This window comes from Schistocerca piceifrons, chromosome 8 (genome assembly GCF_021461385.2).
Source record: "Schistocerca piceifrons isolate TAMUIC-IGC-003096 chromosome 8, iqSchPice1.1, whole genome shotgun sequence".
NCBI classification, from domain to species: Eukaryota; Metazoa; Arthropoda; class Insecta; order Orthoptera; family Acrididae; genus Schistocerca; species Schistocerca piceifrons.
In genome coordinates this window covers 210,352,190-210,369,447 of record NC_060145.1, presented here as the reverse complement: position 1 = coordinate 210,369,447, position 17,258 = coordinate 210,352,190, and the positions used below count along the sequence as shown (strand labels likewise).

Sequence of the window (17,258 nt, the reverse complement as noted above, 5' to 3'; positions counted from 1 at the left end):
CCTGTATGCAGCATCTATCTTACGCCTAATGATATACCAGGTGATTAAAAAGTCAGTATAAATTTGAAAACTTAATAAACCTCGGAATAATGTAGATAGAGAGGTAAGAAATTGACACACATGCTTGGAATGACATGTGGTTTTATGAGAAAAACCACACACAAAGTTCACAAAAGTCTGACAGATGGCGCTGGACAGCAAAACGTCAGTGACTGCGCATGACAATTGTGTATAAAAGGAGCTGTAATGAGAGGGATAATCAGATGCGCCAGCAGTCGCAGCATGTTGACATTACCTGAAAAGACGCTTTTAGTGAAGCTGTGTTATCAGAATGGGGAATGTGCTAGTTCAGCATTACGATCCTGTCGCCATAGGAAGGGGGTTCGAACGAGTAAAGATCTGTTGACAAATGCAGCTGTGGCGAGAATGAAAAACTGGTGAATAGTGAGGATGGTGTTCCATGCAGCTCTCACACAAAGTTGGTTGTTCCCTAGGACTAGCTTCATGGATTAAATGGCCACAGTTGTCACATTTTGGGTCCAACATGCAATGGTATGACAGATGACCAAAGTATAAGCATCGGAAGTACCCCATAGGTGGTAGAACATAAGCTTTCGTGTCACACCTGTGCACTTTGAGTACCTTTTTCTAGGAGGACATTCCCTTCAAAGGCTAAGATCAAGTTGTCTATATCTGCATAATTATCCTTGGGACTTTTTTTGGATGCATCTAAGAAAATGTATGCCTCAGCACTCAAGATTATCCTATAGCTCCTCATCTGTTTGGAACATAGGTCTCTGTGGAAGATGATTCCTTGGACCATGTTCACAGCAGAGTGTGGATCAATGGCCACTGGTATGTCATCCAGATGTTCACATGCCCCAAGAGGTTATAAGGCAGAGGAGGTTTTAAACAATAGTGATCCATTGCACCTTTTCTCAATGACTCAACTCCTCCAAATTTGTCTTCAACATGTTCCACAAAAAATTGTAGCTTTTTTGTAATAAAAGAACCTCCATCAGTTCAAGTACATACTAAGAATTGGATAAACTGTTTCACTCCCAAATGTTTGGCTTGTTCCTCTTCCCACAGGGTAGCCAGAGAAAGCAGTAGTATTGAAACTGTCTGCCTTGCAATTTCTGTACGAAATGGCCAAATCAGAGTCTCCACTAGGATGCCACCTGCTCTGAACATGTGGCACCTAGCTGCAGCAAAGGCCATCTGGCATGAAGGCTGTTGCTGGGAGTCCTGATGCCCCAGGAAATGGGCATCTACTACTTGGCATGCATGGGAAGCTAGCAGCCCAGACACCAGCAGTGTGACCCTGTGTTGTCAAGAGTATTCAACAACTGAAAAGGTACACATTGCAACTCCATGTCAGACTATCTATTGTATTGGCTTTGAAGGAATGTAAGAGCCTACACAGGTATTGTGTACAGATGAGCTTCAACATTTGCTTGCAATAGGCATTATTTAAGGTGATGGTCTCCAGTCAATCCCACTGAAAAAAAAAAGAAAAAAAAGAAAAAAAAATGAAGGTCACACCCAGAAGGGGACCAAAAATTACTTCAGCCAAAAAGTGATGTATGAATATTCCAAGAACAGAAAGCAGAACCTAGGGAGTGCCTGGATCAACATCAAAGGCTGCCACCATGAGAAAGAGTAAGAGAAGGAAGGATAGTCAGAGATGAGGGACTGCAGCACAGAAAAGCAAGTACGTGCTGCGATAGCTTGGGTGCCAGTGCACGCCACATATGTGTTTAGAGTAGTGATTCTCCCCAAGTGGCTAGCTTTACAGATCACTACACACACTGGGTAATTTTCATCACCTGTAAGCCATGGCACAGGCCACATAGTACCTATTTTACTAGCCACCTTTCCCTCATTCACGGGTGTTGTGAAGGAAGTAGAAATAACTTTATGTTTCCTTATACACTATACTCTCCCTAATTTTATCATTAAATCTATAGTATCCAGGTTCATGAAATTTTAAGAGCAGCCCATCTCACTCAGTATGATATCTTTCTTCCAGGATACTACACTGGAGTTCAGTGTGCACTTTTGTTTTGCTAACATGGCAACAAATTAGATCCTTCACAAAAGACATCACTATTCCGAGACCTTTTTCAGTTAAACCACTGTAAAACGGATCCTGATTAAAGAGACGCAACAGTTATTAGAGGAAAAGTCGGCCCATAATTTATTGCTGATACCACAGAGAAACAATATTGGTGAATTTCATCCATTTATTACTATGCTGGACCATCTTGTGTATATTCCATCATAACTTCAAATGGCATTCAGAGCATAACAACTGCCTGAGAAAGAAACTGAGAAAGTAGTTTAAGTTTTGAATGAAGGCCACAGAAAAAAAGAACATATGCACATACACAAATGCAGGCACGCCTGTGCCTATGCAAGCACCCACACATTCACATGCATGCAATCACTTACTTGCTCAGTTGCAGTGTTACAACATGTGTAATTAATGGTATGTTGCTTACCTGATGGCTGAGGCAGTGCGGAGGGGGGGGGGGGGGAGATGATAAATAACTGAAGAATGAGGCCATCAGTAACTTGTTCCCAAGATAGTCTTATCTGGAGTTAGTAACGTCAGCCAGAAGTTTATTCAGATTGTGATATTCAAGCAGGGGTGATAAAATCAAAGCATTATTGATGCCAGAGGGAAAAGTATTTTGATTGGGCCATTAAGCTGAATAAAAGGCTACTGCCAAACTGCGGCTGAGAAAGAGCTGACCAATCAGTGGCAGTAAACACTGCTGAGTACAAAATACACTATTTCAATGGCTGCTTCACAATCAATGTCATCTGTATCCTTCTCTCAGCACCAGCTTCTCTGAACTATGTACATAGGAGTCATCTCTGCTACACATCCTTCATTCTCATGATCTGCTTGGCCTCTACCTCCAATGACCTCTTGCACCAACACTCGCATCCACCATTTCCCAAGACCCACTTATCCTGTGACCACACCCTCTTCCCCCCAGTCTCCCTCCTCCCACATTCTACTCCATGTCACTGTGAACTACACAAACTCACCAGTAGTTGTGCCAGTACTTCACATTCCTATATCGCACATGTGCTGCCTTCCCCTTCCGCATTCCCATCACTTACACCTACTGTCTCCCTCTAACCCATCAGCAAACCTTTCCCCTCATTTTTTCTCTTGCTCACTCCATCCTACAACCCCTCACCTCAGTATACAGGCAGAACTCCTACCCAGTATTGTGCAGTCCATAGATACACTGTAGCTCTGTGTGTGTGTGTGTGTGTGTGTGTGTGTGTGTGTGTGTGTGTGTGTGTGTGTGCGCACGCACCAGCTTTTACATATAGGGTCTCATTTGTCTGGTAGACAGTTGAAAAGGCAGAAAGAAACATTTGACCAAAAAATTTGTGTTTATGATTACTTCCATTTATTCAGTTCCAAGTGGTAAGCACAATTTATTTTCAAATTCTTATTTGGAAAAAATATCCTTTTATTGCCAACAGTATTTCATTAACAATTTCATTTTGGGTCATAAATTGTCTATCAGAAGACTTTGCCTTATACTTACACACATGAACTGATAGTTATCCTGGATATTCCTTTTAATAAACAAGTTATGTCAACAGAGTATACATGAGTATTAAGCATCTTAAACACAGTAATCACATTTACATGTCATTGCTTTCCTGTAAAAATTTCACGACACATCAGACGAGCATTTGCTTGGAAGTTTCCTCCCCCCCACCCCCCCCCCCCCTTTTACATGGAAAGTGAACACAATATATGACATCTTTCAGTTTTACCTTTTGCAGCTATTTCCAAGATAAAATTCTAAGTCATGTTATATATGTGATAACTTAAGAATTTAATGTTGCAGTTCACCATCTTGTGCACTATTTCAAATTATTAACCAACATATCATTAACTCAGTATTTTGTAGATCAGCAGATAGAATTCTATTACTATGTATGTTACAAATCATACAAACATGTACAAACCGATTTGGATCCACAGCCTCTGCTTGCATCACAAGTTGTGAGACAACTGCAGCTGGTTCAAAGACCTTCCCAACTTTGTGAATAAGTGCTGTGGTAGAGCTTGTTTTGAAGAGACCAAGAGCACGTCGTTTTAAACCTTGCGAAAGACAGGCTTCTACTGCTCCTGAAAATAAATATTGCAATTAAAGATACATTATCAGAAAAAGATATTTATCAACAGCTATTTTAATAAATATTGTCAAATGCATGTGACCTTGATGAAAATAATTCTACCATTACATAATTATCAAACTTTACAGCAGCATGTACAATAAATTATAATCAAGACAAACATGTTAATCAGATGTACAATTTTGTAGTTACTGGATACGCATAACATTAAGTGTCTGCGAATGTCACATTCACTGCACAGAGCAATGAGCTGTTGAGATTATGCCTGCTACAACGTCTGAGGAATTACACACAATTTTTAAAAGTTTATCCAATGAATATTCTGAAATTCTGGCTACAATCAACAAAGTGTGTGTTATATTTATCACAGAACTGCTAATGTATTTACAATTCATCAATCATGAGTGGTGTATTCTGAAATCTGAAAACTGCAAATGGAAACACACCCTCTGCTTCTGGCCAGTGTTTCCTCACCCCGCAGTACCACAAGAAAACTAGCAAGGTGGACAAGCTGATAAGATCTCAGGAAAGAGTACAATGACAACAAGACAGTAAACCAACACAGATGTTAAAAAGCAAGAAATAATAAGATGGGAAGAGCAGGAGCCAGGCCGGATCACCGAGAAAGGGCAGCTATCAGCCCCGTGGGTCTCAGCAGGCAATGGGGCACCTGTCCAATCTCTCAAGTGGCCAATGATGCTAATGCTCCCTACCTCATAGAGATGAGTAGAAACCACCTTCATAGGTAAAATTAAAATCAGATACATTGTCATCCACTAGCACTGGAGGTAGCATGTCAGCAAGTTTAAGGTTTTGCCTTAAGATAACCAAATTGGGACAGTCCAGTAAGTTGTGGGCCATCATCAGATGGGTACCACGCCAATGGTACGGTGGATCCTCACATTGTACAACATTGCCATTTGTTAGCCAAGTGTGGCCAATGCAAAATCTACACAATGGTAGAGTACTGCTGACAAGCTTGACAGGAAGACTGCCACATGATCATAGGCTCCTTTATTGCTCACAGTTCACTCGGTGAAACCAGGGCACACCAATCTGTGTTACAAGCGTAGAACAAGTGACACCATAGAGTCTAACGAAGGTTTGGTTCTGTTACCCCATCCACAAAGTTAGTATCTGGTAAACAATCGACAGCTGAGCTTGATGGAGGTTAGAAAGGAGATCCTGGATACTCAAAAGCAATGGTATTGAGGGTAGCATTGGTTGATAGCCTGAAGATCACTCACGGAGTCACTGCCAGTTATTAACATCTTGCAAATGCGAGAACAAATGCAATCGAGAGCTCAAGCAATGACCATCCACTTTGCAGTGAATACATTGCACTTGTGTGGTGGGGAGCATAGTTCACTGCACCTTGCATGCCATAGAACCATTAGTATATACCACTTCCAGATCTGGAAATGGATCAAGGACAACTAGGAGCAGGTGGCAAAAAAACTATGGGGTCAAAATAGTGTTTCAGGCCAAAGGATAGGTCAAGATAGATCAGTGGGTGGAGTACACTGCATGGGCGTATGCACGATTGCTCCCTCACAGGTGACAGTGGAAGAAGTTCGAGTTTAGAGCAGAGACACCATATGCAAACTGTGATCAATTCCACCACACTGAGCAATTGGTCATCAATGTAGAGGTCTGGTTGTGAATGGGCAGTACGAAGGTGACGGAAGAGCATGAAATGCCTTAGTGGTGGAAAGCCAGAAGCCAAGGTGAGAGCCCACAACTGTGTCATTCATATGATATGCTGCAGCCGGAGTTCAGCAATACCCACAGTGGAGGAACAATAATAAATGCAAAAATCATCAGCATACAGGAAGTAAAACACTGCAGACCCTGCAGCTGCAGCTACACCATTGATAACCACTACAAAAAGGGGCACACTAAATACAGTTTGGTGTGTGTGTGTGTGTGGGGGGGGGGGGGGGGGGGGGGGGGGGAGTACACTGTTGGAAGCAACCACCTGAACCCAGAAAATATGGTATGGTAAGCAGTTTCAGAGAAAAATCTGAAGCGGACACCAGAGACCTTATTCACGAAGTGTAATAACGATGTGATGTCACTACATGATGTCGTAAGCCTTTTGCAAGTCAAAGAAGATAGCGATAAGGTCTTGATGCTGGGCAAAAGCCAACTGGATAGCACACTCCAGGCTGACCAAATTGTCAGCAGTACAACAGTCCTGGTGAAAACTGCCCTGGGACAGAGCCATATGACCCCAAAACTCAAGGTAGCAACACAGCCACCAGCTCATCATACATTCAAGTAACTTGCAGTGAAAATTAGTGAGACTAATTGGGTAATAGCTGTCATCTCATTGAGTGGTTCCCCAGTTTCAGTATCAGGACAATCTTGCTTTCTTGCCACTGAGATGGGAACACATGCTTGCTGCAGATACAGTTAAAAATAGCACAGACATGATGTTGGCAATCAACTAATATGTGTTTGAGCATTTGGCTGTGGAAGTGGTCTGGCTCTGGAGCTGTGTCGAGGCAAAAGGCTCGGGCACTGAGAAATTCCCACTCACTGAATGAAGCATTATATAGCTCCAGGTGATGTGTAGTGAATGAATTTGCTCCACTGCCTTTTTAACGATACAAAAGGCAAGCTGATAATTCTCAGACACAGTGGCTTGAACGTAACGCAAAGCTAAATGTTCAGCAACAGCATTAGGATCAGTATAGACCACACCATTCAGGGAGACACTAGGTATACCTGTAGGGAGCTGGTGTCCAGAGGTGTCCAACCTTTGCTCAAAGCTGCAAAGGCAGGGTACACAGTCCAATGGTAGTAACACACTGTTTCCAGCATTCTTGCTTCTGTCATTTTATTATGTAGTGGACTTGGGCACGGAGCCATTTAAAGGCTATTAGGTGCTCTGTCAATAGATGTCATTTATGGTTTTCGAGAACCACAAATCGCTACAGCAATTTCTGAGGTCCACCAAGGTATGGTCTTCCACCGAGGGGGATCCCAAGGAATAGGGATCAACAAGTCTGCTGCCGATACAATGGCTGCTGTTGTGATCTTGACATTTATTTAATACCTTCATGTGGAGGGGTGCTAAGGATAATGGCAGAGGCAAAGGCAAAGGCACTCCAGCCAGCACTGTTAAGTGCCGATTTGAGTGGACATCCAAGTGAGAGATGCAGAGGGAGGGACAGGATGATCCAAAAGTGGTTAGTGTCACCCAAGTCATCATGGATTCTTCAATGGATGGAGGGGAGGAGACCATGGCTGCAAATGAAAGATCAATTTTTTTTTAGGGCACAAAAACAGTAAAGGAATTTGAAAGCAAGTTTACATCAAGCCTAATCAACAGAAGGAAAGAGAGCTAAAAACAAAGATTTCCTCTTGGAGAAAGATCCAGAAAATATGCTGCACAGACAGTGGATGTCCCTACCACAGATTAAATGGCCTTTGTCATATTGCTTCAACAGATAAGAAGTAAAATGAGATCAACAGTCTGTGTGTTGTTCACTAAAACAGCCGATATGCTGGTATGACAGTGGCAGTTCGGCAGCTTCTGCAGAGAGACTCAACTGGGCTACAGTAAAAGGCACCAGTGGCCAAACATAATATGGCATAAGATGGATGGATGTGCAGATGAATAAATGAAACACTCTTAGTCCAGTTTCAAATGGACAAGGGACTGGTGAGAAGGATGGCCTGATCCACTCCCCAGGAAGTATCGCTTAGGACATGTAGGACATCCAGGAACCAGATACAGCTTGCAGCTAGGTGAGACACATGGGAGGACCACGAAGTTTCCTGTCAAGCATGAGCCCCAACAATTTCTTAGTTTCAGCGAATGGAAGGGCAACAGGCCCAAGATGTAAAGATGATGGAAGAAACTCGTTGCGCTGTCATAAATTCATACAAACAGTTTTATCAATGGAAAAGTGAAAACCACTGTCGATGCTCTAGAAGTAAAGACAATCGAGACATTGTTGAAAACACTGCTCAGGGAGACAAGTCCATGGTGTACCACAATAGCTCCCACAGTTGTCGACGAAAAGGGAGCCAGAGATAACTTGCAGGAGACAGTCCACAACAGGGTAAATGGCTATAGCAAAGAGGATGACACTCAGGGCGGAGCCTTGAGGCACCCCATTCTGCTGGATAGACGTGTCCACAAGATTGAACCCACAAGTACTTTGAACACTTTTTTTTTTTTAATTTCTAAAGGAAATGGGTCAGGCAGCCTTGGAAGCTGCAAGTGTATAGGGGACAGAGGATACCAGTCCTTCAGCAGGCAACATAGGCTTTTTCCAAATCAAAAAACACGACCACAGTCTGGTATATCCACAGTAAACAATTCTTAACATGGGCTGTCAAAGTGATGAGATAGTCAACAGCAGAATGGCGTGCATGAAATCCACATTGTGCAGTGGTTAGTAGATAACATGACTGTAACCACCTAATCAGCTGGCCATGAATCATATGTTCCACCACCTGGCAAACACAGATGGTAAGAGAAATGGGGCGGTAGTTTGAAGGAAAATGTTTGTCCTTACTGGGCTTATGGATGGATATGACAATGGCTTCATGCTACCATCTGGGAAACGTGCTATCTATCCACTTGCAATTATTCGTATGGTGGAGAAAGTGCTTGCCCGCAAGAGACAGGTGCTGCAACATCTGAATGTGCACAAGATCAGGTTGAGGTGAGAGCATGGTCAAGCTATGTCAAGATAAAGGTGGCATTGTAAAATTCATAAGGATATCACCCAAGCCTCCTCCACTCATTTCGGGGAGAAAGATGGGAGTGGTAGTGGGTGGAGCCCAAAACCTCCACAAAATAGTGGCCCAAGGTGTTAGAGATAGCAAATGGGTTCACAATGGCATCATCTGCTACAGTCAGGCCAAAAATCTGAGAATGAAAATTTGTCCCAGAGTCACAATGGAGGTTGCTCCCAAACGATGGAAGAGGGAGTGAAACTGTTAAAACAATTTGTAAAGAAAATACAGAGCTGTTTTGTTGTCCTGAAGAATGCCATGAGACTGTGCAGACACCTTCCCATAATGAATACAGTTCGCCACTGTAGGATGACAGTTAAAAATGCAGATAGCACATTTGCACAGGTGAATCATGTTGTGACACAGCTCAGTCTACGAGGGGACTGAGACACAGTGTGGTAAAGAGGTAGTGCGAGGTATGGGACATTCTGCAGCGCAAGAATAACATTCGTAAGATACTCTATGTGGTCATCGCAACTGGGGAAATGTTTGGCAAAGGTCACCAGGAACGAGAAATCCTCTATTCGGCCTCAGAAAGCTGCCTAACTGGGTTTACATGCAGTTGGGGTAGGAGTCAGCAGATGAAGAGCGCATGGGAAATGGTCATTTGAGTATGTGTCAGAGAGAACAGACCACTCAAGATGATAGGCAAGCTGGGCAGTGCACAACGAGAGGCCCAAATGGGAATAGGTGTGCATGGAGTCAGAAATGAATGTGAGTGATCCAATGTTGAACACAGATGAGGTTCAGTTGCCTAAGAAGGTCAGCCAAAAGGAACCTCTCAGAAAGGTTCTCGAAGAGGGATGTTGGGTATTAAAGTAGCTGAGCAGAAAAAAGATGTGAGGGAGCTGACTAATAACACGGAGTATGTCTGCCCTGGTGACAGTGAATGACGAAGGAATGTAGACACTACAAAGAGAAAAGGTGAAAGGAGAAAGGAAAATAGGGACTGCAACAGCTTGCAGCCAGGTGTTTCAATGACATGGTTTGACTTTGAACATCATTCCGAAGGAGCAGCACAACTCTCCTATTGGAAAGATTGCTGTCCGCTGAGGAGGGAATGGCAAAGCAGACCACAAGGAAGTGTGTGAGGTCAAAGCAGTCAAGAGGATGTAATTAGGTTTCCTGGGGGCAGAAAACAATCCAACACTGAAATTCGAAGAGCAGCCATAATTCCTGCTTTTTGGATCTAATTCCAAGAACCTTCCACTGGAGAGGAGTCATAATGGGGAAAGGGGAGGAGGAAACAAAGGGCGGTCACTCAAGTGGCTGCCAAGTGCCAGCTGTCAAAGACTTACTGCTACATGGTGTAGGAACCTGATCCATGAAATCTACAGAGGTGTCAGCATTCTCCCTGGGTCAGCCTGCAGATTTCAGGGTAAAGAAGTAGTAGGCAGTGTGCACCAATTAAATGGAGGTCTGCCAAATGCAGGTATCATTCAGTGACACCAGTGAAGAGGATCCTCAAGTCGGGAAAGGAAAAGACCTTTTGCCTTTGTGCGATTTCTTAGAGCCTGTATGGTTGGCAGATGAAGACGCAGACATATATTGGCTGCTGTGATGTAAAAAGTCTTTGCAAGAGTGTTCCTTTTTGTCCTTCACAGCCAGCTGATGGGGTAGCAGATGGATCTCTACACGAACAGGATAGCCATGGACGAACAAAGCCGTAATCAGTCATTGAGCTTGAAAATCACAATTGGTCTCAAGAAGCAAAGTCCCATTACGTAAGCATGAGTAGGATTTCAAAAGCCTGAAATTGCATCAACACCTTTCTGAGTAATAAACAGATTAACTGTTGCAAAACATTGACCCCTTCGATACATGACACCACAAGGAACCAAGATGCAGATGGGAGAGTCGTCGGATCTTTAGCCTCAATCCATTTAAATTTAGTAGATGTAGCCTGAGATGATGAAGACTGGCTCATTGTGAAAAAAATCCCCCATGATTTTCTACGTCTCTGATGGTGCACTCCTAACTGGGGGCTCCCTCAGAGGGGGCTACTCTATCTAGATGATTGTTCGCACCTCATGTCACATCCCCCAGAACTTCAGACAAAGGGACCAATTGGAAATTGGGAAGGTAGCAGCTCAGGCAATCACCCCTCCCTGGGCCTGGGGCAGGTGCGAACCCAACCCACAGCCTGGGGCTGGGAAATACACGTTATCCAGTCACTTGTTATGTGTCAAGCACTTGGGTCAGCCTTCAGGAGCACACAGGAAGGAAGAAGGAACAAAGAGAGATCTCAAATTCTGAAGCAGAGGAGGGGGAGGAGATGGAAAATGAAGAAAGAAGGAAGAAGAAAAGAACAGACAAGGGACTTGTCAGATGCCAGGCTACCAAAATTTCAGAATGCATTCTGGAAAATGCCCAAGACCTGTTCCCCAAGGGAAGGAAAAAGATAGCTAGAAGATAGATATGCAGCACAGAAAGGGATGAGGTGCTGCAAAGGCTGGGGACCCGTGATAGCCAAGCAGGAATTCACCAATGATGGGGAGGTGGGGAGGGGGGGGGAGGGAGGGGGAAGCTCAATGGCTGAATATGATCCATATGCCACACTCAAGTGTGTGGGGGCATTGGTATTCAAGAGGCAATGATCAAGTCCTTTGAGTGAAGTTTATATAGCTTTACCATGGCCAGTGGTGGTAGTGCCACCCCAAGAAGGGTTGAGGGCATTGAAGTTACTCAAAATGAGGAAGAATGGGGGAGGCTGAGAAATCAGTCTAGACAGGTTCCGAAATACTTCACCACTGAGTGGGAGATACACATTATGACCATAAAATCCAGAGACGTCCTCACTTAAACAGACACAACCTCCAAAGTTGTAAGAAGTGGTACATGTGCACTGCGGACAAATTCCAGAAGACATGTGCAAACTCTGACCATCATTCTGTCATAGCTAGCTCAATTCTTAATATAGACATTCTTAATATAGACTGAATTGCCACAGAGGATAGGGGCATGGAATGTGAGGAACCAAGTTCCCTTGAGGGCACTGCAGGGAGCAGAGGAAACACATAAAAGATGTCAAAGCTCAACCAGGAGGCAGAAAAATTTGCTACAGCTCCACTGGAAGATCATTCTATCAGTATCCTGTGAGGGCTTGAAGAGACCAAGGAGGCAGGTCATACTCCATGGTCACTTGCTGCCACTGGTTGTGAGGATACAGCATTGGTACACATCAATACACAGAGTAGAATCCTGGGTGAGAGCTTACCCTTTCTGATGTGATATGCCAGAGGAGAGTGTTGCTTCTCCAGATGGAGTTGGTGATAATATCCCTAGTGGTTAGGGAGACAATGCTCCCAAAGCAGGTGTGGGGAAAATGGTAGGAGATCCCAACAACCGAGGAGCAAATGGAGTCAAGCAGCGTGAGGGCTCAAATAGAAGCCACACAGGGAGAGGATACTGTCACTAGAGGCAATGACATCATCACAGTCATAGAAAAAGTCATTGTTATACATACAAGATGTAAACAATCACACATATTCTTAGCCTCCTGATACACGAGCCAGTCATCAGTCTTTTATTCTTAGATTTTCTTTACTCTCTGGAAGACTGTGCAGTCTGGTGAACAGGAGGAATGGTTCTCTCCCCAGCTGACAAAAATGGGGCTACAATCCCTACACATTGGGCTGGCATTATAATCTGAAGACATCCTCAAACCTCAAGCATCTGAAGCACCTCATGGAAAGGGGAACAAGGTGTCACATCACTTCGATATACCACCACCTTGCTCTTTTAAGGCAACAAGTCTTCTTGCAAGGCCAAGATGAAGGTCCCAGTATCAACCCTATAGTCACTTGGCCCCAGATGGACACAATGGGCAAAACACGCATCCCATCACTCCAAACTGGCACATAACTCCTCACTGGTCAGTAAACGTAGGTAGCAGTGGAAGATAATACCCTGTCACCCTTCCGTAAGAGCAGGGGATGCCATTTCAATCACAGCTGAACCACCTTTCACTCTTGAGATCAATGCTACTTCCTCAAATCTGTCCTCAAGTTATTCAACAAAGAATAATGGTCCTCGAGCAAACTAAGTATTGTGGGGAGTATTCCCTCCTTGTTTCTTAGTACTACATGCCTCCCACATCATAGCCAGGGAAGAAAACAATGTGGTGTCACACCTCTCCAAATTGTAGTAATCATTTCCTTCAGAAGAGACTGTTGGGGCTGTGCGACCATCAGGGGAAGAAACTTTGAGCTGCTTTATTTGTCAGCCATCTGCCTCAGTGGCACCCACTTCAAACGACGGCTCTCCCCATGGGCGAGACACAGCCACAGCAGTGGCTACCTGGCTGGATAACTGTTGCCCTGAGTCCCTCTGGCCCTGCCATGATGAGCATTTAAAGTGCAGGATTCAATAATATGATCCTTGCATCACACACACACACACACACACACACACACACACACACACACACACACACAAAGACAAGAAAGTAGTGGAAGGACAGACCTACAGCACAGTAATGGAAGTAGTGCTGCAAGGACAGGGGCCCCATGTCAGCTAAACATGAACTCACAAAAGAGATACAAAACCCAATAGGGGAGATGATGTAATTGATCGTGATATCCTGTTGCAGAAGCTAAATAATTGTGGAATGGAATTTGAGGTCTATCAAACAAACGCATCCGTTATTTCCTCGACGTTTGCCAACAAATCACCCACATAAAACACAAAGCTGCAGAAACACACAAAATTTCTAATTTATATAGTAATTGGAAAGTCAGAAACTGAGTCCCTCAAGAGTCAGTTCTTGGGCCCAGTCCCTTCATATCTAATGTTAATGACATAGCAGAAAAAATAACTAACAGGACCACAGTTCTTTTTGCAGATGATATCAATATCCTCGTTAGACCGTGTGATGAAATAGCTGTTACAATACAAAATTAAATGCAGTGATTCAGAATTAACAAGCTTATTATAAAGTCTTTTTAAGACTTTTCATCATTTTCCTAACTGCACAGAAACACTTGTTTTTTCAACTGACACAAAAACTGTCTCAGCATTATAGCATTGTGAGAATTTTTAGATACATATATTCAGGAAAACCTGAAATGTGAGATACACCTGAATAACCTAAACAGAATGCTAAATACACTCTCACATGTTAATAAATCCTCACACAAAACTCCAGCCATGCAACAGTGGTAACTACATACCACGGCAGCAATCAATCACTACTAATGTGTGGAATTACTATTTCGGAAAACTTCATAATTAGCAGAAAAAACAATTAGGCTAGAAAACTAGCTTGTCAGAATAATAAAATACGCTAAATACTTTTTAAAAAATCTCAATTTTCTACCCAACCTTGTCGCATTGTTTCTTCTTATATAAATATGGAAACCATGAAGTCAGCGTATTATGGTTACTTTCATGCAATTATGGCATTTGGAATTATATTTTGGGGAAATCAGCCACTGGCTAAAAAAGTACTCTGTGTACAAAAAAGAGCCATAAGGATCATGTGTGGAGTCCATCCTAGAGCCACATGCTTCTTTTTAAGAAGCTTGAAATACTTACCTCCACTGCGCAATATATATTCTCGTTGATGTGCTTCATAAGGAAAGAAAAATCCATCTTTAAGCTGAATAGTGCATATCATAGTCACAATAATAGAAGGAAACACGATATCCACTATGAACAGCCAAATCTAAGTATGGTGCAGACAGGAGTCCATTTCAGTGGCTGTAAGATTTTTAATGCCCTCCCTTCAAGAATTAAGTGTTTGGTAGATTATGATCTCTTGTTTAAAAAAACATTAAGGCAGTTCCTATTGCAAGGATCATTTTATACATTAGAAGAGTTCCTGAACTACAGTGTTTAACATCTCTTGTATTGTAAATTGCAAATGTATGGCCAAATTTGTATTTGTAATACCGAATATTTTTATTGCAAACATATACTTTGCAATATTCATTTCTCTGTAACACTTATTATTTTGTAATCTTTATCTCTCTCTAAAATGTATTTTTGTAGTGAGACCTAAGTTACTGTTTACTGTTTTTTGTTTTGTAATCTCTGTCTATATCTAAAATGTATTTTTTTGTAGTGGGACCTAAGTTAATGTTTACTGTTTTTGTTTTGTTTTATGTACTACCATAAATTCTGGCCAAAAGCTTGTAAAATTGACACGTTCCATATCCTGTGATAGTGTCACAACATGGATCACCGGAACAAGAGATAAATAAATAAATAAATAAATATACGAAACAGAAAATTTCTAAGACTCACACATTATGCTGCAGTTCAGTAACTTAAATTTATTGTTATCATTTTTAACAATTTTTTATTAGTGTAGTATGTGCTGTCACTGTTTGTCATGTGCATAATCCACTCTATACTCTGCATACCACTGTGAATTGCATGGCAGAGATTATGTAACAACATCTAACCCAAATTCAACAGCACAATGATCTGAACATAATGTAAAACAAGTTAACGAGGATGCCCAAAGTATGAAATTATGCTCCTGAGCTTTGAAACAGTTCTGCCTTAATCCTATAAATATGCATGAATGTGAATTAACCCATTCCAAGACTGTGTGTACTATGAAGGCAGAAAGAGTATACTTTCACTGGTAGTGGTGGAACAACTGAGCCAACGCCCAAGGAAATTCAAACACAAAATGAACTGAAATTATTTTCTGAAAGAGCAATTCCTGCACTGAGAGTAAAATCATTTAACAATTGAAAAAAAAAATAAAAAAAAAAAAGGGGGGAGGTGAGTTACGGGTTCACTTACAGAAACTTTTCTCTACAACATAAACATTTGTTCATCTAGCGCCTATCATACATTTCTGCATATTGCACTCTTATTGTGATAACAGCTGTTGATAAATAGAAACTCTTCCTCAGTTCGACGTAGCATTTTTCTCACACTCTGATACACCATGGCTGCAATTATTAATTCAAAATTGCACAACAGAATATGAAGTAGCAGAACTGTAAACAAAATAACATTTCAAACAAGATCAAAGCATACTTCAAAGAAATAATGGTCATACACCATCCTGGATATGACATTGTGGCTTTAAAAAAAGCAGAAAGCAAGAAACGGGCCTACCACATAGAGATGTTATTGAGCTGCTTTCTTCATGAACAAACTTGCGTGTTACAGCCTCTTCCATTATTTGTTTTACCTGAAAAAAATGAAGAGAATATAAACATGACAACTTAATTACCAACAACAAGTACTGGCTCAGTTGAATTGTAAACGTACTACAAAAAGAACAACAATTCTGTAAACTCACACATACCTCCCTCTTTACATTCCATATTAGCCTTTCCTTGTGCTGCTTCCCTGAAATTAATAAAAAAATGATCATAAACTTACAAAATTTACTGTTATGCAGACAAAAAGTTTGACAACATACTTCTATAATTTGGTCTGTTTGTGTCATTTGTAGCAGTTACCTTTCATTTGCATACTGGTCTACATAATTTTCTATTACAGAGCCTATCGATACACACAATATACAAAATCAAACTATTATTAACTTTAAGCATTACATCTAACACTGTACTCATGAACCAGTGTATACATTTGTCTACAGGATATAGTGCTGTCATCTCACTGTCAGAAATTCACCAAATAAGTTTTAACACCTAACGCTGTTAGTGCTTGAAGGCTTTATAACAGGTGGTCAAGACTGACGGCGTTCCGCTTACCTGTTTCTATGGCTGTCATTTCTGCGATGAAACTTTTAGAGCCAAATAGGAAAAATCTTTTATTCGGCGAGACTATATAATCAGCACTTCACATCAAACACCTATTTTTTCACCACGGTTCAACAATTTACATCGCTGACAAACTTGTACTTCTTAGACACAATGTAACATTTCATTACGGCACATTTTACCGTCGTCCACTACTACAACGTCACTTTCTATCAACCGAAATACTGACTACTAAAGTTCCGCTACAATTTTTGACAGATCGCTTCGGTCTTCCTCCCACTGTCAACTTGCACCAACAGGGGATGGATCGATGTCGAGTCACTCCCCGGACGAAGTCCCGTGTCGTTCTAGGTACCATGCCCACTGCATGTCAAATGCTCTACTCAACTCATGGTCTATTTGGTAACAGAACAGTTATGACGGTAACATTTCACTGTCGTTGCGGGTTAGATTACCAGAGCAGAACACAAGATACCGTAGTATTTTCGAATCTGAAGAAACTCTATTTTTAATAGCCAGATCAGAACGGTGCTGTACTTTTCTTTCTTTTATCTATTGTAATGTTGTGTGATCTTTCTCCATTTATTTTTATGTAGTACCTCATTTACCTCATCAGTCTCACGGTAACAGAACAGT

General features: G+C 42.0%; 1 protein-coding gene across 1 annotated transcript in view; it reads right to left on the bottom strand.

Annotated features, from left to right (window-relative positions):
* The window catches only part of LOC124711809 (small G protein signaling modulator 1-like), a 319,654-nt gene extending 302,751 nt beyond the window's left edge, over positions 1–16,903 (bottom strand). Inside the window, exons 1-4 of the mRNA XM_047242033.1 lie at positions 16,614–16,903; positions 16,202–16,245; positions 16,009–16,084; positions 4,006–4,168 (exon numbers count right to left, since the gene is read on the bottom strand). Of these exons, the coding sequence (XP_047097989.1) occupies positions 4,006–4,168; positions 16,009–16,084; positions 16,202–16,245; positions 16,614–16,632 (302 nt within the window). The 5' untranslated portion in view covers positions 16,633–16,903. The remainder of the gene's footprint in view (positions 1–4,005; positions 4,169–16,008; positions 16,085–16,201; positions 16,246–16,613) is intronic.
* Positions 16,904–17,258: the final 355 nt, after the last annotated feature.